At 45.4% G+C, this 23,943-nt stretch overlaps 1 protein-coding gene across 1 annotated transcript; it reads left to right on the top strand.

Annotated features, from left to right (window-relative positions):
* The first annotated feature begins 4,672 nt into the window (after nucleotides 1–4,672).
* On the top strand, nucleotides 4,673–23,244 carry LOC122378711. Its single transcript, XM_043360147.1, has 6 exons — nucleotides 4,673–4,738; nucleotides 8,827–9,020; nucleotides 15,163–15,273; nucleotides 16,937–16,982; nucleotides 20,287–20,424; nucleotides 22,720–23,244. The coding sequence occupies exons 2-5, from the start codon at nucleotides 8,830–8,832 to the stop codon at nucleotides 20,326–20,328; spliced, it is 390 nt and encodes a 129-aa protein (XP_043216082.1). The 5' UTR covers nucleotides 4,673–4,738; nucleotides 8,827–8,829; the 3' UTR covers nucleotides 20,329–20,424; nucleotides 22,720–23,244.
* Nucleotides 23,245–23,943: the final 699 nt, after the last annotated feature.

Here is a 23,943-nt window from a genome sequence, read left to right as displayed (position 1 = left end):
GTTCCATGATAGGTGGGAGGTAAGACTGGTAAAAAAGGCCGAAATCAAGGTGTCAAAAGCTCACAAGGCCCATAGCCAACGCAAGATGTCGAGAATTGGCCATTTGGGTCATGACATGACCTGAAAAACAAGGTCATATCTCCGAAACCAAAAGTTGCAGAACTTGAAATTTTCAGTGGACATCAAGAAAGGATAGATGAGCAGCTATACGAAAAATCAGCCTTCTAGCTCTAAAAATGTTGAGTGCAGAGCAGAAAGACTACCTGGGGGGGGGGGGGGGGTGGCAACCAACCCCCCCCCCCCCATGTGCGGGCGAGGGTTAATTAATTATCTCAGATTTGACCTAAGGTAAACGTTTTAGCCTCAAAATATACGTTTTCGCGGTTATCTGTAATACCTTTTGACTCAGACCTGCGCGAGATTAGTTTAACGGCATCGTGTTCCATTTTCGACACGAATCAAATGAATTAGTATTTGACATTAACCCGGCAGGCGGTGGGCCTCCCAGCCACCTTCCGCGCGGTGGGGGGGGGGGGCATTTTTTTGCCCCCGCCCCGTATCTCCGAAACTACTGGACGGATCCAGAAAATTCAAACGGCGTTCGATAGCCCTGTCAAATTTGTCTCGTGGGAAATCAAATTTCATTGACCTCGGGGTCACCGATGACGTCACAGGTCAGGTCAAAGATAAAATGTTTCACTGTTCACGGGGCTTCTAGGGAAAGCGCTATAACACCGAGTAAAACGCATTTTGTCGAAAATCAGCGATAAGGCGTCAGTTGTCTAGTACATATGTTGCTATTAGAGGTCACTGGTCATACCAGGTCAGGTTACAGGTCAGGTCACCAAAGGCTACCAAGGGTCACCACATGAGCCCAACTTTGCTAAGGTTATGCGATGCATGTTTTATGGCCAGTTTTTCATTTCCAACTCAATGGTGCTGGTTTTAAGACCATCAGGTACGGTTAAGGTTACTTTCTGGTGGAGGTCAGGTCAAGGTCAGGTAAAAAAAAGTCAAATTTCAAAGTTGATATTTTTGCATAAAAAGGGTATCGATTCGATGCAGGTCGTCACGGGGAGTCTAATGGTGGTCTTTGTTTTGAGCTACGAGGTCTAGAATTGCTAAAAAGTGAGTTTGAAAATTTGACGTCATCAATTTTGAACAGTTTTTTCGCTATAATTTGGCCAAAAAAAGAAGTATCGATCTCAAATTTGGCATGTAGATAGAAGGCGGTAGGGACTATCACATATATTCCGGTTTTTATCGAAATTCAAAAAACTTTTTGGATTTTTTGGCTATTATATTAAAAAAATATATTTTTTTTTTACTTTTGGCGGTCAAAATCCAACAAATTCGAAAACCGAAATAATAGTTTTGTAGCCCTTTTGATTTCACACCTTTTATGTTTGAAACATTTTTCTGTATCTCTAAAGCTGTAGGCCTGACAGCTCTTCCCGCGAAACCTTTTTTTGGGTCGAAAATGGCAAAAATGACGTCACTCTGACGTCATTAGCGGCCAACCTATCATAGCCTTTGGAAAAATTTTTGGTCACCATGTGCGATAGCTGCTCTCGGGAGGGTACTGAAAGTTTGGTGACGATCGGCGCAGCGGTTCTCGAGATATATTGAAAAAAAAAACTAAAGGGGAGGGGGGGGGGCAAAAAATGCCCCCCACCGCCTCGAAGGTTAAAAGAGCATTTTGAGAATTTGACCAAAGGTGAAGGTCATCAGCTAACCGGGAATGGTCATATTGCATATTAGTCGATCCGTATTGTTTAGAAGGAAAATAATTATATAAGGTGTTTCATTGCTCTACCATATCTCTATCAAAAGTTATTGTCCAAAAACTACTGAAGACCTTTCATGGCCTGATATGACCTCAGTAACATAAAAGGGGTCACATCACGAGTGAAATGTTCCGATTACATGTGTCATATTTACCTGTGCCCAGATGTTTGAGGGTGTTTTCGTTCAAAAGAAGAGCATTTCAATTTTCTCCCATTAACCCGCGCCATGCTGGGGGAGGGGGGCGTTCTTACGCCCCCCCCCCCCTTAGGTTTTTTACGAATATCTCCAAAACGGCGTCGAGCAGCGCCGCCGTTTTTGGTACACCTGTTCATACATCATTTCCACACATCTTGTGAAAATTTCAGACCCGGGTCGTTCAAGGTCAGGTCAGGTCAAGTGACCTTACCTCAGAAAAAGTTTAAAGGCTCGCTATAGCTAAACCGACTGAACGATCACTTTTCAAACTTTCAGAGATTGATTAAAACAAAAATATGTATAAAATGTTTATCTCAGACTTGTGATATCTATGACCTAAGGTCAGGTCAATTTTCCAAACTCTCCATCATAAGTCAATTGGAGAAAATTGAAATGCGCCTCTTTTGAACGAATGTGGTTCAAAACCCTCTCAAACATCGGTTCACAGGTAAACACAACACACTGAATCGTAAAAATGCACCTGTGACCCTTCTGTGTGCCTCTGAGGTCATCTCAGGTCATGAACGGTCACCAGCAGTTCTTTGGCTATAACTTTTGATAGAGACGTGCTAGAGCGGTGAAAACACGTCAGATGTGTTCAGTTCGACGATACGGATCGACTGATATACAGCATGACCGTTTCCAGTCAGGTCATGACCTTGACCTGAGGTCAAATTTTCAAAATGACCTTTCAAGGTCAACGAATAGTTCATTCGACGCTTTTCGACGAGAGGAAGACGATACTGGCCAAATAAATGTCGTCACTGTCTTGAGTCAAAAGTTATTGCAGAAAAATGCTTTTAATCAAAACTGCAATTTTTGAGTTTTTGCCCTCTGGAAGCTAGTGACACTCAGTCGCTGGCGGCAGTCATGCATGTCCACAATTAGGGGCTGCACGCACTAGACATCGAATTGTAAAGGTGATTTGTGGAGAAAAAAATACAGAACGTAACTATGTCAGCGTTCGGTCGCCTCTGACTGCAGTCGCTGCTGGTATATGACAATGGGTTGGGATCTCATGGTGGATCTCATGGTCTTAAATGTTCAAGTCTACCTTGATCCCAATTTAGGCACTGAGTCGCAGCGTGAAGCATACATACGTGCGGTTTGAGATTCTAAGCACGGCCACCCCGGTCGACCACAGGCAGCAGCCCACAGGTCACTTTGGATCAGCGAGTAAGCCTGAATTTTTTTGCAAAGAATATAGATTGTGCCTATCGGTCAACGTATATTTTACCGCTTCGAATTCGCATGGATGCGTATTTTGAGAATAAAGTGTCTGTAGCCTGAGCTCGCTTCCTATATCATGCTTAAAATTTATCAAGATCAAGGTTTTTTGATAAACACTGGGCTGCAAATTGCATTAATTGGATTTTATGAAAAATTGGCGAAAGCTGGTTCTTATACTCGTACTTTGCAACACCTAATAAATCATGCATGAACATGACGTTACATTTTAGAATTTAGACTGACGCCCCTGTCACTAGCTGACAATGGCGCCCCTCTCAAGGGAAAAAGTCGCCCCCTCGAGCAACATGGCCCCCCCCCCCTTTCGCTGATCTCTGGCTACGCCACTGGGTATATCATTTGTCTTATGACATGAGTTTTTATTTAACGGAAATGATAGACGTTCTGTTAACTGAAGAGAGGCGACTTCTGTCAACTGACCGGTGTGCAGCGTGCAGATATTGATACTGTGCAAGTGTTATGCTTGTTGTTGGTTTGATTTTTCAAATGAAGGTATGTTTGGAATTGTTCTGTCTATTTGTTTGTGCATCAAATCAAACAACATCGGTGCTGGCGAGATTATCGTTTTATGGCACATAAAGGCAGCACATATGTTCAAATTACCCCACGGTGGGGCAATTTGAACACACCGTGATTTGGTGGAAAAGTGAGGCTATGCTATCCAAGGTATACTCGGCTCATCCAAATATGAGGCGTGCATGGTGAAAGCAAGTGACATTTGCGCTACTTAAACAGTTTTTCTTCATCCAGGGTGGAGCTGGAATATGGTACGACGGAAAAGACGTAAAAACATCTTCAAATTACCCCACCATACCCTACTGTATGAATAACCGAATCGCAATTTTTTAGAGGCATGGTCACTTACTTGACCTGACGACCTGGCCTTATGTGATCTGCAGGGCCTCGTTTCATAAAGCAAATCCGTAACTTACGCCGGTTTTCGGTCTTGTATTGCAAGTGCATGTGAAGCGATGACGATAGTTTGAATCGTTGAAGTTGTTGATCTTGCAAGCAAGAACATAAGGGAGAAGGGGAAATAAATTTATCGCTTTACATGCGCTTGCAATACAAGCCCAAAAGCAGGCGTAGGTTTCGGACTCGCTTTATGAAACGAGGCCCTGGGGTCAAAAATTTTACGCTCGGTGCGAAATTGATGTATCATAAGCTGTTCAAGTTTCGAACAAGGCCCACCAGCACCCAGCCCATGCTGCTGTCAAGTGATACTTGATAGTGTGACGATGGGTGACGCTAACGCTACAGCACCGTGACGGTTATGTGACGTTAATGTGACGGCTACGTCACTGATATGACGACGTAGAAGCGTCGTCAGCGCCGAGCCGTTTCGGAAAGGCTGCGTGGGTCCGGGCGCGCGCGGCGCGGCGGAGCGCGGGGGCGGCGGCGGCGGCGGCGGCGTAAGGCGGTGGGTCGGCGGGCGGTCGACCTCAGTGGCGGTGGATCGGCGGCGGCGACAGGTCGGCGGACCTCTCCGGCACTCACACACACCACCGTGAGTAGCTCTGGCCCGCACCGGCCCGGCAAACACACCGTGAGTAGCCCCCAGTCCCGAGGAGCACGCCCGCCGCACCCCGCGACTCACTCAGTCGCGTGCACGAGCCAGCCACAGACGCAAACAGCAACTTTGGGGCGGCGTTATGGAGTACCCTTTGGTCAGTTCATAGGAGTTCTGTATACATTCCTGCCAGGTGTATGCTGTTTACCCGCGATCGCCAGCTATCTCACCCGTTATATCAAACTCATCGGGTCATATCAAGTCCAAACAGAAGCCAAAAAATGTCCAGTGCCTCTACACAGAGCAGACCGGAACAGGATACCGTAGCAGACCCAAGCAGGGCACTGGAGCAGACCCAAACAGAACAGCGGAACAGACCCGAACACTGCACAGGGCACTGGAACAAGTGGAACATATTTAAACGGGTTACTGAAACGGACCCAGACAGGACAATGGAACAGACCCATAATGCAGAACAACGGAGCAGACCCGAACAGGGCACCGGAGCAGACCCGAACAGGGTACTGAAACAGACCCAAACAGGGAACTGGCGCAGACACGACGGTTCTTTTGGAAGATATGAACAATTGAACAGGCAACGGCAACAGATCCAAGCAGAACTTCATATCATGTCTCCTGCACTTACATATGCGTACATACTTTTGCCCAAGGTCCTACATATCCTTTTGTCTAATTATGTCTGGTGGGGTTTGCCTTTTTCCGTTCAGGCTCTGGTTCCTCGCTGGAAATATCTATGCATAAGAATATTGGGCACTCTAGGTACAAATTAGTCAGCCTTGTCTAGCTTCAGGCGACAAGTTACGCACGGACAGATGGGAATAGTCAGCCATTAATCTCTGGTTTGGCTCACGACCTGTTTCAACTGCCAACATTTCTCGGCGCAATATTGTCCTGACGTGAACTTAACGACTACCGAAGGAGCATGTAATAAGCAAATGAATCATTCTGCAGGGTCGCGCTAAGACCGTGTGTCTTCTCGATCGTGGCTGGTCTCGCTATTTCCCATCTTTCTGTTGATGTGTTTTGAGTTACAACTCCTATACGAGCTCGATTAACCCTCGCATGTGTAGGGGGGGGGGGGTCGGATGGACCACCCCATGGTTTTTCGCGAATAACTCGCGTAAAAAGCGGCCGATCGCGACGAAACTTTCAGTACCCTCGCATTGATCAATTTTACACCTACCCTGAAAATTTCATGACCCTGACCCAAATGACCTTTGACCTGTGACCTCTTTTCCGAGACCATGTTTGGCCGGAATCGCGATTTCGCGTATGTCGGCTCGCACTAGCCGCGTGTTTGCAAGCTTTTCGTGGTTTCAAACGTTCAAACATGTGATTTGATGTTACTCCCGTGTGTGTCAAGGTCACCTGAAGGTCAGGTCAGGTCATTGACCTTTGGTGACCTCGGGTGACCTCGGTTCACTTTTTCGAGTTATACATGTTTCTAGGCTAGTTTTTGGAGCTGAATTCGAATTTAGCAACCATTTGAATTTTGAACATTTACGAAGTAGTTTTGGTGACTTCGTAACATGTTACGAAGCTGTCAGAGGCGGTTGACACGTACTACGAATACCCGTCACGACGCCTACTGGTTGACCTGACCTGACCTGACCCGACCTGGTCTAAATGCTTCAAGACATCATCTGTGATCAAAACTAACACGATATTCGTGATCAGCACCCCGAAAAACCCCTTAGGAGCCACACTTTACGACTTTCTAACAGGTCCCGATTTTCCCGACTTTGGGTCATTGACCTGACCTGGAAGGTCAACCAATGACCTAGGACCTTAAAATTGGGTATCATCGGCTTCCTCTCGTCACGGGCAACACGCTCGTTTTTTTCCGCGAAGCTCTAGCTCGATCAGGGGCCAAACGGCAAGGGGGGGGTCCAACCGACCCCCCCCCCCCCCCCCTACACATTAGAAGCTGGCAAACGCCGCACACATGCGAGGGTTAAATGGGTGATACGACTGCCGTGTAATCTAATAGCACGCTTGTGTATGCACAATTGAATACTGCATTCATCTCTTCAAGAAAGTATTATCTTCAATAGCATCGTATTATAGGCACATCCATTTCATCAGATTTTCCGTCCTTGCGTGCTATATAAAGTCTCAAGGCTTGTAAAAATTACACCAAAATATTTTTAAATCTACATCGGTCAATAAATATCATTTCTAGGAGAGACCCACACACCAGGTCGTGTAGGTATGACTCGGGCGCTCATAGGGACCTGGACAGCGGACAACTTGGTGGGATGCCTATGATGAGTGACATTGAGTAAGATGAGTTATACCCCTCAATGGGATCTTATTTTTGAGGAAAAAAGTCGAGATTTGTTAGAAAACAGGTCATGCAAAGTCATAAGCTTTGAACAAAAAAAAAAAAATCAGGCGCGATTTTGCTAGCATACCTATCAATTGTTCGGGATTTCTTGAAGAATGATACAATTACGTTTAGATACAATTCATGCACCACACATTTAGGTATAATATAATCAGTTGTAACAAAGGAATAACTACTGCGTTGAGGCATCCTGGAAAAATGGCGCTGTCCAATTCCATGTCGGGTGCACTTGAATGGGCTCGGCATTGAAACGCACGACCAAGCTCTGTCAGATTTACAGCAGGCTCCAAATGTGTGAAATTGTTCGGTTCAATTTCGTTGACAGCGAGATTGTGGAAAATTCCAATTTACAATGCCATAAGAGCCGATTGTATTACCTGTTCTTAACCTCACCCAGAGCGACTGCAAGTGCAGACTGAGTCACCCACCATAGGTCAATGAATTTATATTTCCAAACCTAACCTTTCATCGAAATATAAAATACTGGTAAATCAATCGAACCTCATGTGGTCTGGAGCTCAGGTACTGTCCAGGACACACCCGGCGCTAACATTATCGAGCAACACTTATGAATGACGCCATAAATAGTTTCTGGAAAACTATACATACACATGAATGAATTTGGCTTCATTCTGAGGTATTCTTGAAAAGGTCCCATTGATCCCTTGACCCTTTGGTAATATGCATTCAAATGATCTCTTAAAGCATGTAAATTGAGAAAGAGTGCCTTAGCTCGCTGGAAAACGCTTTTCGTGGGATTCACAGACAGTGCAATGTCTTACAATACAACTCTCAGAAAATGCCCCGCAACTACAGTTAGCCTTTCCAGATAAGACGTTTTGAGCAGAACATAAACACTGTTTTACAGGCGGTGTATCAAGATGAAAGGTGAACACATTCCTAACTTACCTCGGGTCTTTTTGGGTCTTTATTTACACTGTGTCGGCATATGTACCAATAACGCCAACACTAAGAAGCGAATAAAGTCTAGTGCTATGAAGGCTGCTCGCTGTACATTGTCCTCAATAGTATAGGATAAGTTCAGTACAGAGAAAAGCGCACTTATTCAGACTACCTTGCAGAGAGCTGACCTGACGGCTGGTCGCACCGAGAAGCGAGCTCTCTAAATTGGAGATTCATGTGGTGTGCGGGCGGTGCCGACTCGCAGTGGGAGCCATTAGCCGGCACCAGAGATGTACTGCATGGGCCCGACGCGCGACCTGCAGCTCACCCTGACTGGCCAATCGCCATAGCACGCGGCTCAATTTCGACGAATGGAGAAATGCCGCGATCTTTTCGGATGGGCTGACGACGGGCAATGGATGGATGTTTCGTCCGGTCATAGCTGGTAGGTAACCTAAGTAGACCAGCATAATAGAAAGACTCGGCTGCAGCACAGTGCTGTGCTCCATCAGCAGCAGCACCAACTGCTCAACTGTGCGAGCGTTTACTGATAATCGTTTAACTGATCAGATAATCGATTGTGTTTCATTTGGAAAGTGGAGCTGTTGGCGTCAAAACACAAACAACATATGGTTTCACAGAGGCAGGTGACGACAAACCAGCTATTTGTCTTTTTTTTAAATAAAAATCAGCTGGTGCTGCTGCTGATGCTGCTGACGGTGTGGTATCTCTGTCTCCTGCAGGTCATGTCGCGTGTTCAGCTGTCGCTGTTGCTGCTGCCGCTGCTGACGGAGTGGTGTTGTCTATCTCACAGGTCATGTCTCGTGTTCAGCTAGTGCTATTGCTGCTGACGGTCATGCTGTCATCACTGGCGCTCGCACAGCTCGTCCAAGAGCCAGAGGATGAGCTCATGATTCGACTCACCAGAGACAAAGAGAAGAGCATGGTGAAAACGCTTCACATGCTTCAAGAGCTTGACGACTTCTACTCAAAACTCTCCAGACCGAGGTAAGGGAAGAAAAGAGCAACAGCCATTTGGATTCGCATGCATGTATAATTTTGGAGGATGCGTAAGTCTTTGAAATGATTTTCTGAGACACGTTTTTAATTGTCACCATAAAACACGGTACAGAACATCTTTACAGGCTTCAGTTATCGCTAAACTGAAGCCGTTGTACGAAAATTGTTTGTGGACAATCTGTTGCAGTCTACAGACTCGTGCATGCTCATTGGAAACTGCGTGATCCAGTGAACTACTACTGCACATCGTCTTGGATATCATGCGAGATGAACATTGAGCAATGTGCATGTTCACAGTTTGCAATAGTTCCCCACAGTGTAATGCTAACACTATATCCATTATCGATGTGAACATACTATAATTATCACAGTTTTTCTACGCATGCCCAAGAGCCTGATCTCAGCCTAATTCTGCACCAAAGTTTCCAGCACAGCCATATCCAGCCTGCCCTACCTTTACCCTTCATGCGGTATTGACCCAGGAATTGACAACAAAGACGTACCAACGCGCTCATATCCTAGTTTTCCAGCCACCCCGTCCTCGAAGGCTGGCCAGTGCCATTCACACAGAAAGTCAATTCTACATATGCCAATCAGCTTTGGCGGTTCATTTACTTTTCTATTTGGGAAAAATGTTGCACGCAGTTCTCTTCAAAGTAGTTACACGTAAATAGTGTTTCTGATCAAAACAAGCTTGACGTCAAGCTGTGGTGTTCATTTTAAGCGAATTTGAATTGATATGGAGGGTTGAAATACAATGGTTTGCGTCTGGGCATAACAAGGTATTGATTTCTTTCACTCGAACTCTACATCCATATCGTCGATAGTAGGTTTGTACTTCATATGCAACAAAGTTTCATCCAATGCAATAGGTTCCTGCATCCATCAATAAGAATCAGAACGAGGCAGCTTTACCTTTCTGATCAGATTAACCCTCGCCAGCCCAGGAGGGGTGGGGGGGGGGGGGGCGGCGGGTGCCGCCTCCATAGGGTTCTTTTCGCGATAGGTCCAAACACGCTGGCGATAGAGAGCTGAAACTTGACATACCTGATCTTTGGTTCATGCTTGATCTTTCGACACCAACCGCATTTTCGGATCAGGTCAGGTCACTGACCTATGACGTCATAAGTGAACCTCTGCCCGGTCTTCAGATGTCGCAACTTCGCAACGCCCTCACTGCCAGAGGAGCTTTCACAGGGAAATGAAACTTGCAGGATCTAGTATTCATTTCGAGTCTTACAACTTGTATATCTCGGATTTTCCTAAAGGTCATATGCGGTCATGTCATTTTCGTGACCTCACAATTATAAATCTACGGGGAAAATAAAAACTGCTATTCTGGCGCCGGGAACGATCTCCAGCTATCTCAAGCACACAGAATCGTGATTTGATGCACTCCTTGCAAGGTTTGATGCGTCACTTTTGCAATGTTTACCTTGTGTGATGTCATTTATGACGTCATCAGGGTCATATTAGTTTTTCGTCAATAACTTCCGATCAAATTGAGCTAGCGAGTCGCGAAGGCCACCAAAGGACTCAGGAAGACCTGCCGAATCGAATGATATGCAACATGACCTCTTTCAACCAATTTCGTGACCTGGGGGCTCTTACCTGACCGTGACCTGAGGTCAACACCCTAAGTTGACCTCGTTCAAACAAAAAGTAGATCATTCGACGCGCCTGAGCGAGACAAGCACGATGCTGTCAAAATCGTGGCTCTGCGGCCGTTTTTTGCGAAGTTATTCACCAAAAACGGAACCACACCTTGGGGCACTTGACCTGACCTCAGAGGTCACCGATGACCTAGGACCTTAAAATCGGGTATCAATCTCTGCGTCTTGTAACAGCACACACGCTCGTTTTTTCCGCGACGCGCTAGCTCCACCAAGGGCGAAACGGCGAGGGGGGGTCGTAACCGCCCCCCCCCCCTCGGCTGGCGCGTATATGTAGAAAACCAATAGGTCCGGCGAGGGTTAACCCGCGCCCTGATGGGGGGGGGGGCCATTTTGGCCCCCCCCTGTGGTTTTTCTTAAATAGCGAGAAAACGGCGGCGCGCAGCGCCGCCAAATTTTGGTTACCTTACCGGGCATCAATTTGACACCTTCACACAAAATTTCAAGTCACAGGTCACCTCAGGTCAGGAGTTATTGAGGTCAAACTGAGGTCATGTTCGAGTAAAAATGAGCAAAAAACATGACATCTTGAAACGCTCACCAATTCTACAGTTAACAAGCAATTTTAAAGTTCTTTATGTGGTTGTGTAGAGAAAACACGTCGCTACAAAACTGCTATCTCGGATTTTCGAAATTTTGGGATTTTGACCCCAAAAAATCAAAAAAATTGATTTTTTTTAGAAAAACTCAAAAAATTTCCAAAAAATTTTCGAATTTCGAAAAAACCGGAATATATGTGATAGTCCCTGCGCTCTTCGATATACATACCAAATTTTAGATCGATACCTCTTTTTTTGGCCAAGTTATAGCGAAAAAACTGTTAAAAATTGATGACGTCAAATTTTTGAACTCAATTTTTAGCAATTCTAGAGCTCGTAGCGCAAAACGGAGGCCACCATTGAACTCCCCGTGACGAGCTGCATCGAATCGATACCCATTTTATGCAAAAATATCAACTTTGAAATTTGACCTAATTTGACCTGACCTTGACCTGACCTTGACCTGACCTTGACCAAAACGTGACCTAAGCTGGCCCTAAAGTCTGTCTGACCCACATAATCGCATTTGTCATGTAAAATGGACCATAAAACATGTATCACACGACACTTTCATATTGTGACCCCCCCAGTGACCTGACCTCTGTGACCTGACCTGGTATCAGTGACCTCAAATAGCAAAATATGTGTTTGAAGAACATTTCCCCATCGATTATTTTCAATGAAATGCATTTTACACGATTTTACAACGCATTTCTTGAAATGCCTGTAAACGGTGAAAATTCAACCTTTGACCTGACCTGTGACGTCATCGGTTTGACCGAGGTCAATGAAATTGGGTCACAAGGTAGTTCTCCGTTGGGGCTATCCAACACCGTTTACCGCTTGTCGCTATGTTGCGTGGTTCTCGAGATCTGAGGGGGGGGCCAAAATGGCCCCCCCCCCCCCCATCAGACCACGTTGCTCGGCAGACCCCATCTGGGCGCGGGTTAATGAGGAAACTCAAGTTTTTTTGTGGCACATTAATATGTTGTTGTTTGAAGATACCTTGTTATAATTTCTTTAAAATTGAGGTCTTTTATTCTAAATCTTCGAAAGTTAGGCTAGTCATCATTTTATTACCTACTACATTTATCTTTTTCATATGGGCATGCAGTTGTTGAGCTCGTCTATCGTTGGCTGTGGATCAACCATTTACTGGCGATTTTGTACATCGCATGTCACAGTTCTATCAAGTGGCCTTTCCAAGTTCCAACAAATGATCCATGCGTCGAGGTTCGAAGTTATTACAGACCTTTCCATGAATCACTTATCAAATATTTATTGTGCAATGGATATGTGTGGCAGCTTGACTGATTTGATTTACATCATTTTGACAATAAAAAACAATAGGTACTCTTTATTTTCCTTACAAGTTGTAAAACAAATTGACAGGGGTAAATTCATTGAATATAGGTTTGTCTTGAATGGTTTTTAGCATAGTTTTGAGAGACATCATGAATATAATAAGAGATATTAACCTTACTCTCATATTAGCCAAAAGATATAAAAATTCAAAAAGACAATAGGTATATGTACAGTTTCGGGAGCTTTCGGCTTTGCGCCTTTATCAACCCCTTAGGCGCAAAGGCGGGTTGATAAAGGCGCAAAGCCGAAAGCTCCCGAAACTGTATTTTGTCTTTTTGAATTTTTACATCTTTTGGCTAATATGAGAGTAAGGTTAACCCTCGCCCGCACATGGGGGGGTTGCCACCCCCCCCCCCCAGGTAGTCTTTCTGCTCTGCACTCAACATTTTTAAAGCTAGAAGGCTGATTTTTCGTATAGCTGCTCGTCTATCCTTTCTTGATGTCCACTGAAAATTTAAAGTTTCTGTGATCTTTGGTTTCGGAGATATGACCTTGTTTTTCAGGTCATGTCATGACCCAAATGGCCAATTCTCAACATCTTGCGTTTGCCATGGGCCTTGTGAGCTTTTGACACCCTGATTTCGGCCTTTTTTGCCAGTCTTACCTCCCACCTATCATGGAACATGTTGTTCGACGATGTACAGGGGTCAAGGTCAGGGTCAAGGTCAACCTGGGTCATCTAAGATAATTGCGTTTTAGGCAAACTGAATTTACTTTTTGTGAAGTTTTTTTACTGCATTTTTGGTCAAAGCTTCTCAGATCATGATTTCATGTAATATGGACCCAAAAACAATCAGTGCACACATCAGTATACACACAGACACACACAGACATACAAACACATATAATTGACCTTGACCTAACTTGACCTGAAATGACCTCAGCAGCAAAATTCTGGTCGGGTAGTGTGACAAAGAGGTTTTAGCTGGCTTGGCACCAGAAAACAGCATCGTCATCGGTATTTGATAAGCAGCGCACTTGATATCCAACGGTGACCCAAAACAGCAACATTTCTTAGTTTGACCTGACCTGGAAGGTCAATGACTGACCTGAGAAGGTAAAACTGGGTATCATTGGATTTTTCTCTTCCCAAAGAATCTTTTTGGTCTTCACCGCTAAGCTCTATCTCCAACAGGAACGAAATGGCGCGGGGGGGTGGCAACCCCCCCCCCCCCATGTGCGTTCTAGGATGGGAAAATGGCATGTGCGGGCGAGGGTTAATATCTCTTATTATGAATATAGGTTTGCCTAAAATTCTAAAGGAATGATATATGTAGGGTGGAGACTCCCATTTCGCGTCTAGCTAGACGCGTCTAAGTCTTAGACGTGTATAGCTGGACGGCGGCTGCGTCTATCTGGCGACGGCTAACTTTGGACGCGTCTAGTTTGGAAGTCTCCACCCAACAGTTAGACGCCAAACTAGACGCCAACAATTGGACGTCTGCTCAGTTAGACGCCAGTTGGACGCCAGTGGAAGTGGAGTTTACTCCGCATAAGCAATAAGCATGTTGGTTCCCTGCTGAAGATAAAATGCACCTAGAAAAGCTTTGTTTTCTGGCAGATCGTCTCTTGAGGTGGGATCGGATCGGATCAGGATGACGGTGCCCAGGTGGCTTGGCTATACCATAAAGTGTCGCTCAAGTGGCCACCTATAGGTTTGGCGAACGGGCAAGTCGGCTCTATCACGCAGTCACTCACGGTTCTACGTTGGAAAAGGTCAAAGTGCTTAGGGTCAATGGTCATTGCAAAAAAAGTCCTCTGAGAAAAAAAAAACTAGAAAAAGACGTATTTGGATGGCCCCGAAGGCACTAAGAGACAGAGTATGTCGTTTTCAAGCGGGCCAGCTGGTATACCGTCTTACTATTATCTATTCATTTCAATTAATTCCAAAAATCCTTATTAATCCTTATCCTCATTTTCTAAGTTCTGATCTGAGGCCAGTTTTACCAACAGAAAAATAGCCGCCTGCCGGAATTTTTTGCCTAAAGACCGCTTCACATGTAAAGCGTAGACGCGATGGGCACATAGCGGATAGGGCTTTACCGTTTACGCTCCGTATGTGAAGCGGTCTTTAGGTAAAAAATTCCGGCAGGCGGCTATTTTTCTGTTGGTATTATTGGCCTCAGATCTCGGCCAATCAGCTCCAGTCTTGACCTTCTCTCCCCGCCACGCTGCGATATCGCTTCGGGTGTCCCTGGCGCGGATCCGTCCCAAGTATCCCCATTCTGCCCCCTTGTGCTTCCTAGTCCCAGCATCAGCTGTAGTTGCCTAAGAATAATATCCAAACGTCAATTCACATCCAATCCAATTTTGTCTGCGTCTCAGGTCAGTCTTTGCCGTCCCGATCCAGGTCAGGTCCCTGTCTCAGTCCAGTTCCCATCCATGCGCCAGTCCAGCTTTCATCCCTAGCCAGTCCAGTTTCCGTCTTCGTCTCCGTTTCCGTCTCCGTGTCCGTCTCCGTCTCCGTCTCCGTCTCCGTCTCCGTCTCCGTCTCCGTTTCCGTCTTGCCTGCTCCTCTGTTGATTGTCGTCTGTGTCCATTCTGCACTGGCAGTCCAGCGACCGGTCTCGCACGCCCGGAGAAACGCGACAGCGACATTAAACCGAAGCACTACGAGCTGCTCCGAAAGATCGACGAACAGTATGCACATCGGTATCGACCTAGGTAGGTTGGCGCTGACCCCTCCGGTAGAAACGTCTGGCGACAGTGACTGTCGACACCCTGCAGGCGTACTTTCATGGGAATGCCATCGGTCTTCTAGATGTAAACTCATTTTTGCTGTTAAATTCAACAATGTTAGTGCTTTTTTGGCCAGATGAATACCGACCTTATTTGGAAAACGAGGTAGGATTTTTTTAAAGAAACCGATGTTGGCAATGTCTGCAAATTGAATCATGTTGCCAAAAATAATCTGACCTGAAACGTGCGACTTGTAGTGCTGGTGCAGAAAATGAGAAGCCGTGATCATTTTTGCATACAATTGAATAATCATTGACTATGACCTGACGAGTTTCATTTTATCCTGAAATGCCTTTGATCTACCAAGCCGTAAAAAAAAACTTAGAATTTTCAGCGCAATATGCGATAAGAACTCGTAGCTGTTGACTTTTGCCGCATATTCAAATTTGTGCAAATATCATATGTAAGAAAATTTCAAATGGCAACATGTTGACTTGACACACATCTTTGTAGTTTTAATTCAAATCTGACGTTTAAGTGGATTAGTGCTTTTAATTAAATGATGGCAGACAGCCCAATGTGTACCCAGCAGGCTTGCCATTTTCTGAACAGAACATCTCCCTGAAATATGCTAAGCATGATGCATGTTTCTCTTCAACTTCAAACGAGCGACATCCGCAAGCGATGCAGGTTTCAGAGCGCTGCTAATGATAATAAAAGACCCCTGTCTAAAAGTAGCCCTAATAACACAGCGCATCCGAACGGCCGCAATGACTGCTAGAAAAATGGCTGTCATGTTCCTAAAAAGCCAGCCACCCAGCCGTTGACCCCCACGCGAACCGCATCAGACTTCAGTAGTCTCTCGTAATAGCGTTTTGTGACGTGACCGCCCAAATCTGTTGCATCATTGATTATCAGTTATTGTTTCATAATATCAATGGAGTCACCGGATTTTTCGAAGTAACTTACTGCAAAGACTGCATAGTGCATACTGAGGCACTATGCATATTATTAGTTACTTTAATTTGAGTTTACTTTTGCCTAAACCTCCTGGGCATTAGAGCAGATACAAACGTATTCTGTGATCAAATTATGTCATCCTGCCATTGGCATTTCAATGGTCTTTCAATCTTTCAATTTAGTCTTTCAATCGTCTTCAAGACGAAAAGTCGTCTATAGCTGTATGGAACCTCCATCACTGCACCACTCCTTTCTTGCTATCCCTATAAACATTTCCTCTGAAACACTGCATGTGTTGTTGGTTCAAAGTCGTTCTGAAGTCGCTAATCTTTGTCTACACCTTTTTAGGCGCAATCGGCACAATTTCAAAAAGTTGAAGGCCATATTCAGAAAATTTACGTTTAAAATGCATGTGAGCGTTTTAAATTTGATCGTCAACTTTTTTAAATTGCGCCTAACAAGGTGTAGACACTCCTCACATTATACGGGTTTGCACTCATAGCTGCCTTATGTAATGTGCATTTACATAACCTATATGTTCACCTTCACTATTTCATTGCAACACTTAGATTAAAATGTGCAACTATTGGCGCTTTGTTTACTAATAATGCATTTCGGTTTTTCAATCAGTATGTTATGTCTATCAACGACATTCTATTTTCAACATTGCCACAATTTGCTGCCTCAGGTTTGGAAAGCGGACCTCCCTCGCAAGTCGGGCAGGCTACTCAGAGGTAGGTGGAACTTCGCGAAATCGCAAGGCACCAAAACTTCCTCCATTGACGGCAAAACCTGCTCTATTACTGAAGCTGACGCTCCCACAACGTATCTACACAAGTGCTTCTGTCTCATTTTTGCCCTTCTTTAGAGTTTAATCTTCTGCAGGTGGAAGTGCCTGAACTTTTCCAAACATGGCTTCAATATAACTCGTTGAAAGGCTGTAGAGGCTAATTTTCTTCGTAGGATTATCATATTATTGTTAATGTTGGTTGTTATCATATGGTTAACCCGCGCCGTGCTGGGGGGGGCGTTTTTACGCCCCCCCCCCCTCAGGTTTTTCGCGAATATCTCAAAAACGGCGGCGCGCAGCGCCGCCGTTTTTGGTACACGTGTTCCTACATCATTTCCGCACATGTTGTGAAAATTTCAGACCTAGGCCGTTCAAGGTCAGGTCACCAGGTCACGTCAAGTGACCTTACCTCAGAAAAAGTTCAAAGGCTCGCTATAACTACACCGACTGAACGATCACTTTGAAACTTTCAGCGATTGATATGAGTAACAGTATGTATAAAATGTATATCTCGGATTTTTGATATCTGTGACCTAAGGTCAGGTCAATTTTGCGACCTCTCCATTATAAGTCAATGGGAGAAAATTGAAATGCGCCTCTTTTGGACGAATATCGTTCAAAACGCTCTCAAACATCGGTTCATAGGTAAACATGACACACTGAATAGGAAAAATGCACCTGTGACCCCTCTGTGTGCCCCTGAGGTCATCTCAGGTCATGAACGGTCGCCAGCAGTTTTTTGGCTATAACTTTTGATAGAGACGTGCTAGAGCGGTGAAAACACGTCAGATGTGTTCAGCTCGACGATACGGATCGACTGATATGCAACATGACCCTTTTCGGTCAGGTCATGACCTTGACCTGAGGTCAAATTTTCAAAATGACCTTTCAAGGTCAACGAATAGTTCATTCGACGCGTCTCGACGAGAGGAACACGATGCTGGCAAAAGTAATGTCATGGCGCTTATGAGTCAAAAGTTATTGACGAAAAAACGTTTTTCGTAAAAACGGCTATTTTTGGAGTTTTTGCCCTCTGGAGGCTAAACCGTTGACCTGAGGTCAAATCTGAGAACATTACTCAGAAAGGTCTGTAAAAGGGCTATCGAATGCGCTTTTCCGCGGCGCTGTAGCTCTATCGGTTCCCGAGATAGCCGTTGGCAGTTTCCAAAATGTTGAAATAGTCAACATTTTACCTTTGGTGACCTCTGGTGACCTGACCTTTGACCTGACCCAAAAAATGACCGAAGTGTTTTCGTCTTTATTTTTGACGCTCTTTCGATTGCCGCTTACCGCGTGTCGCTACGTGGCCCAGGAGCCGAGTTAGACGGGGGGGCGTGAAAACGCCCCCCCCCCCAGCACTCGGCGGAAAGTTCAGGCCACCAGCACGGCGCGGGTTAACAGGTGTTTGTTTTTGTTTTCCCTTTGGCCTTCAATATCCAATGAATCTGAGGCACGCACACACAGAAATATTGAGCGGAAAAACGGTGTAATTGAAAGTACCAAAAGGAACATTTTTTGTGTGTAAAATTACTCTGTTTCCTGGCTAAAAGAACACTTATATGTGTGTTTTGCTAGCATCGGAGTGTTTCACTATTGTGTAGGAGAACCGCTTTCAGTGTAACCTTACCACGGATCTCGCGTTACATTTACGCACAAATATGTGTTTTTGGTAAAAAGTACCAAAAGGAACACTCGCGTGGTAATCGTACACAAATTCATGGCGGTAAATTTACACAAATATGACGGTTATCTTAACGATTTTTTTCTGGTAAAACTAATGTTCGGCCGGCAAAATTTGTGAAGCAAGCGACACGCGGCGGGACGTTGTCGCCAGCCGCGAGCCTAGCGAAATGGAACGAAACATTGTGATGCTCAATGCCTACCCCATGCTGCAAACACGTTTATTTGTTTGTTTGTCGTTTATTTAAAAATTCGACATCACATCTGACGGAAATCAGTTAGATTAGCGCAAAAGCATAACCTTATCATATACATAAGCTGATATTTCACAACGCATAGGCGCCGCTACGGGCCTCAGCCACCGCCCGTCTCCCGTCAGCCATGCCCGTATTTAATAAATGAAAAATATATCATCTGTAGGCACTGCTTCACTGTGCCAAAATTATCGTTCATTTAATTAGCCACCGGCTCTCTATTGCCTATCTGGCAAAATATTAGTTTAACTCTACCTAATCAACCATAGAAAAGCATGAAAGCGCATCCATTATTTTCATAACACGACAGCAGTTCAGTTGAAAAATTGCAAGCCCACCTTAGCACTCCGACAAAGCTGGATAATTTCCAGCAGCTCCTCTAATGTCGCTCCGCTTCAGATTTCAGACTTGGTCTTGATTGCAGTTATCAGACGATGACCACAAAGCAGTATTTCACAAAGCAGTATTCAGCTTATTATCCAACTAGATAAACACCACAGCACTGTTTTATCTCACTGGTCGTACAAGAATGGGCAAACTCACTCTGCGCACTGCAGCCACAACACTCCCCCGCCGGCCCCCGCGGTCCCCGGCGCACAACTGACAGATTGCGAAAATGGCGCCGCCGCCGTCAGCGTGAGCTCAAAATTTCGCTAAATTTACACGGGTCGACGTAAACGAACGGTGCTCTGGATGTGTACCGCAATTATCACTGCGACACAACACTCATTCGCGTATGGATACACTTGCTTTGCATAGAAACATATCAGTTAGGTATTTGAACATCTGTTATGCTGTTACATTATCCTGTTTTGCGTAAAGATGCTTGTGTGGTGTAATAAAACTGCCGATGTTTGTTAGTTAACCAATGAACGTCGTATAAAAACAAACTTATTCTTGATGCCTTTACTTATTGTGGCGTTGTGCAACGGATACCTTGCTTAGTTATCACGAAAGTACTTAAACTAACGATATTTTACTAAGTGAAGCAGAACTTTGAAGCTATTTGAATTATTTACGAGTATATTGAACTTGACATCGCTCAATATTTCTCTGTGTGCGATCCTTGTATCTCTCTTCTCTCTCTCTCTCTCTCTCTCTCTCTCTCTCTCTCTCTCTCTCTCTCTCTCTCTCTCTCTCTCTCTCTCTCTCTCTCTCTCTCTCTCTCTCTCTCTCTCTCTCTCTCTCTCTCTCTCTCTCTCTCTCTCTCTCTCTCTCTCTCCCTCTCTCTCTCCCTCTCTCTCTCTCTCACTCTCTCTCTCTCTCGTACATATATCAGCTAGTTAGTATCTCACCTGACAACTGGTGTTTCAGGAGGAGCCCAGCCTTTTGAGTCGTCTGCTTCGTCAGCGGTGAACAGGTGACCCCGTGAGCGCCCGCAGACACCTCCCGGTAGCCCGGCACCGACAGGCCTGCCATCTCGCGGCAACCCAGTGAACCGCGTCACTGGACCGCGCCACTATGGTTGGAAACGGCCTCACGGATGGCCGTGGGCAATTTCGGAATATATGTATATTTGGGATGCCATTCTGTTGGAAATTGATGAAATGTTTTGAATTGGGCAGAAAAAAATATTTAGTTGCGCATTTAGTCTCCATTATTGTACGTGGAATCGGGAGTTTCTGATAGTGGCTTTTTTGGTGCGCCGTCAAAGGTTTAAACAACCGCGCTGGTGATAGCATGTGGAGTACCTCCATGACGTTGTAAAACTGGATTATTATATATCAAAATAATCCTTGTTATGTTGGCTATCAAGTGGAGTGAGTCTTTTTCCCATGCGTGTTCAAAATCAGGAACGGCATTGCATTCTGTTTGCAGTGTCACCACAGCAATATTTGCAAAATTACGTTTATGTTTCATTGGACATACAAAAAGTTCTCCATCGACCTCCATTGAGCTTTTTGGCAGAATAAATCTCTGTTCAATTCTGCGTAAAGGGAACGTAAAAGCAGACTGCGCACTTGTGCGCAAAATCGTCCGTGAAGCTTCATCTCCCTAGGCGTACCTACCCGTCGCTTCGTTAGCACCAGGTCGGCTCGTCAGTCTTGCAATCGCTTATCCTTATAAATGGTGGTAAGAAGCAGGGTTGCGGAGTCGTGGTGGCGCCAAATCCGACTCCGACTACGACTCCGACTCCTGACTCGTTGCCATGACTCCGGCCGACTCTGTCTTCGACTCCGGACCCCGGCCAGTGTTTCGGAGTCGTGATGGAGCTGTTCCGATTCGGACCGACTCCGACTTCCACTGCGGGCTCCTGACCGACCCCGACTCCGACTCCGACTCCTGGCTCGTTGCCACGACTCTGGGCGACTCTGACTCCGACTCCGACTCTGACTCCGACTCTGACTTCGACTCCGCACCCCTTGTAAGAAGTAACTGCTCGCCCCTGCACCTGGAGTATGGATATCGTGCAAACGTGTATGGATATCCTGGAGTATGGATATGGATATCCACCGACAGAGCAGACATACAGACATGCTGTAAACGCCATTACACTGCCAATACCATGGCAAATCAAATGGCTATCTATGGTTTTTGAGCATCGTTCTACATTTTCCAAAATCTTGAACTGAATGTTGGCAATTTCTCGCGACCATGATGCATGCATTTCTGAATTGATCTTTTTTCGACCAGCCACGTACTCGTATGATAAAATGAATGTCACCATCGTGTTCTACACCCAAAAGTACCCATAAAACATGTGTCATGCATGGGCTGCGAATAGGTACCTACCAGTTTTAATTTTCGGGGTTATGTGCTTACCTGATTGACCTGACTTTGACCCTGGCCAGTGGCCTATGTTTGACTGACCCCTACATTGATCTGACACTCTTTTAGCACTTATATGAAGGGTTGTGACAGTTGTGACAGTTGTGACAGATTGTTTAGGACCAACTGATGACTGAATTTATTTAGGACCAACTGATGACGATATAATCGAAACGCGAAACGCGAGGCACCGATTGCGAGGTTCTTAAGTCCATGCCATGCTACTGAAAGCCCGATTTCAAGTGTTTGACCTGACCTTGACCCGACCTGTGACCTCGAAATTCAACTTTAAAATATTCATGTGAATCGTCTCGTCGCGTTCTTCTTTCGTTTGCCGCGCCTCGTGCGTTTCGCTGCGCCTATTTGTTCGCGAGTTATCGGCTGGGGGCGTTGAACGCCCCCCCCCCCCCGGCAAACGGCGGATGGGGAAATACCCCAGGTTAATGGGGTATTTCCCCAGGTTAATGGGGTAAATACCCCAGGTTAATGGGGTAATTGGGTAGATTAACCCGGTGCCGGGTTAATCTGACGCATGTTTTGTCATTTGATCGTCATTTTATTTCTTACTTTTTTGCCCAATCTAAAAAAATCATAAATACTCTTTCTCCAAATTTTTGACCCTTTATGACCAATAGTAAGACACTGTGCGTCACTACGTTGATATTTCTCGCCCTAAAGCATAACAACAATATCCATTCAGTAATAGCAGTAGGTATTCAAAACATGTTCAAAATGCCTCGCGATATCGATAACATAACGAAAGACATAGGCGACTTATAACATACTTGCAATGATGACGTCACACACGCGTGACGTGACGTGACCTCGTCATTTCTGAGTTACTGTATGATGCGCGAAAGACACTGGTATACCTATGCAAAGTTTCATCGCAGTCGGTCTACGCATTAACAAGTTATGGGCAAAACATTTTTTCGCGTTGACCCCCGGCCATCCGTGAGGCCGTTTCCAACCATAGTGCGCGCGGCTGACCCCTTGGTGCCGCCCGCACATTCCAACTGGTCTCAGTGGTCGGGCCATCGAACTGAATTCGTGCCAACATCACTTGTCCGACACTACGACCCAGCATAAGGCGGGATAAAACGACAGCCTAGTCCATCGGCCCACTGGACAAAGTGCTGGACTACTTATTAATTAGTACCTACCTATCCGAAGTGATAAGAGTTTGCTGTTTAAATCAGATAATCTTGTGTTCGTCACGGTAGCATTGTCGCATACAGAGTATCTATGTGTTTTGAGATGATAAATATGTTGCTTGGAAATACAGTGAGCGATAGAAAAGAAAAGTCACTTTCATTTGCGCCATTCCCAAAATAATTTCACCTGGTCCAATACAAAGCCGTTAATTAATCTGGATGCATCCTTATTGCTCTCGTTGTGAATATGTTGTCATGAGCATACATCTTGCGCCGGGAAAACAGGTGGTTGCTTGCTGTCACCACTGTATACCTATCATCAACGAAAATAAAAGGTATCATTAGCGCAGCGCTCCCCTTTGTCGCGTGTTAGGTACTCACCTAAACACTTCAACTGCAGCCGTTATTCGTTTCGGACTCAGGAACCGGAGCCAAGGGTCTGTTTAGCAGCGCACTAGTGGTGTCTTCCACGTGAATAACCATTAGATTTAACGATTTCGCTGTCATTAGTGTCATTCAGCGCCTTTGGAGGGTGCACGGCCGCCGACCGGGCGCCATTCAGGGGAGCACGCCTCGCCGCCGGCCGTATTCTTCACAGTTCACGTGGGTGGTGTCTGATGAACAGTGAACACAGGGCGCCGGACGCGCGCGGCTGGCCCCGTCGGCAGCGGCGGCCGCGGACCGGCGAACAGCCCGACCGTGCACGTGACCCACAGCCCTAACCGAAACCGGCACCGAGCTGGGCTAGCAGGCTGCAGAACAAAGGCGTCCTTTAGAACCAGCTGTCTGATTGCTCTCTATCCGACCTAATGACCATTATACCTGGGCAATGTTCGTCATCAGCGCGGTAGCGACCTCATTTTGCGACGCCGATTTCAGATAATCGAGAAACCAAACCAAAATAATGCTAGACTAAGGTGGCTACAACTATGAAACCAGTAAAATATCAAAAACATGTCTATACTATACCGAATCTTACTATAGTTTGCATCAATTGTGCAATGGCAGTTCAAACAAATGACATCCGAATGCCATATGTAGTCATTAG

Source organism: Amphibalanus amphitrite, unplaced genomic scaffold (assembly GCF_019059575.1).
Source record: "Amphibalanus amphitrite isolate SeventyFive unplaced genomic scaffold, NRLGWU_Aamphi_draft 000063F_arrow, whole genome shotgun sequence".
NCBI classification, from domain to species: Eukaryota; Metazoa; Arthropoda; class Thecostraca; order Balanomorpha; family Balanidae; genus Amphibalanus; species Amphibalanus amphitrite.
The sequence above is the reverse complement of the archived record's forward strand: the minus strand, read 5'-3'. Positions and strand labels throughout refer to the sequence as shown.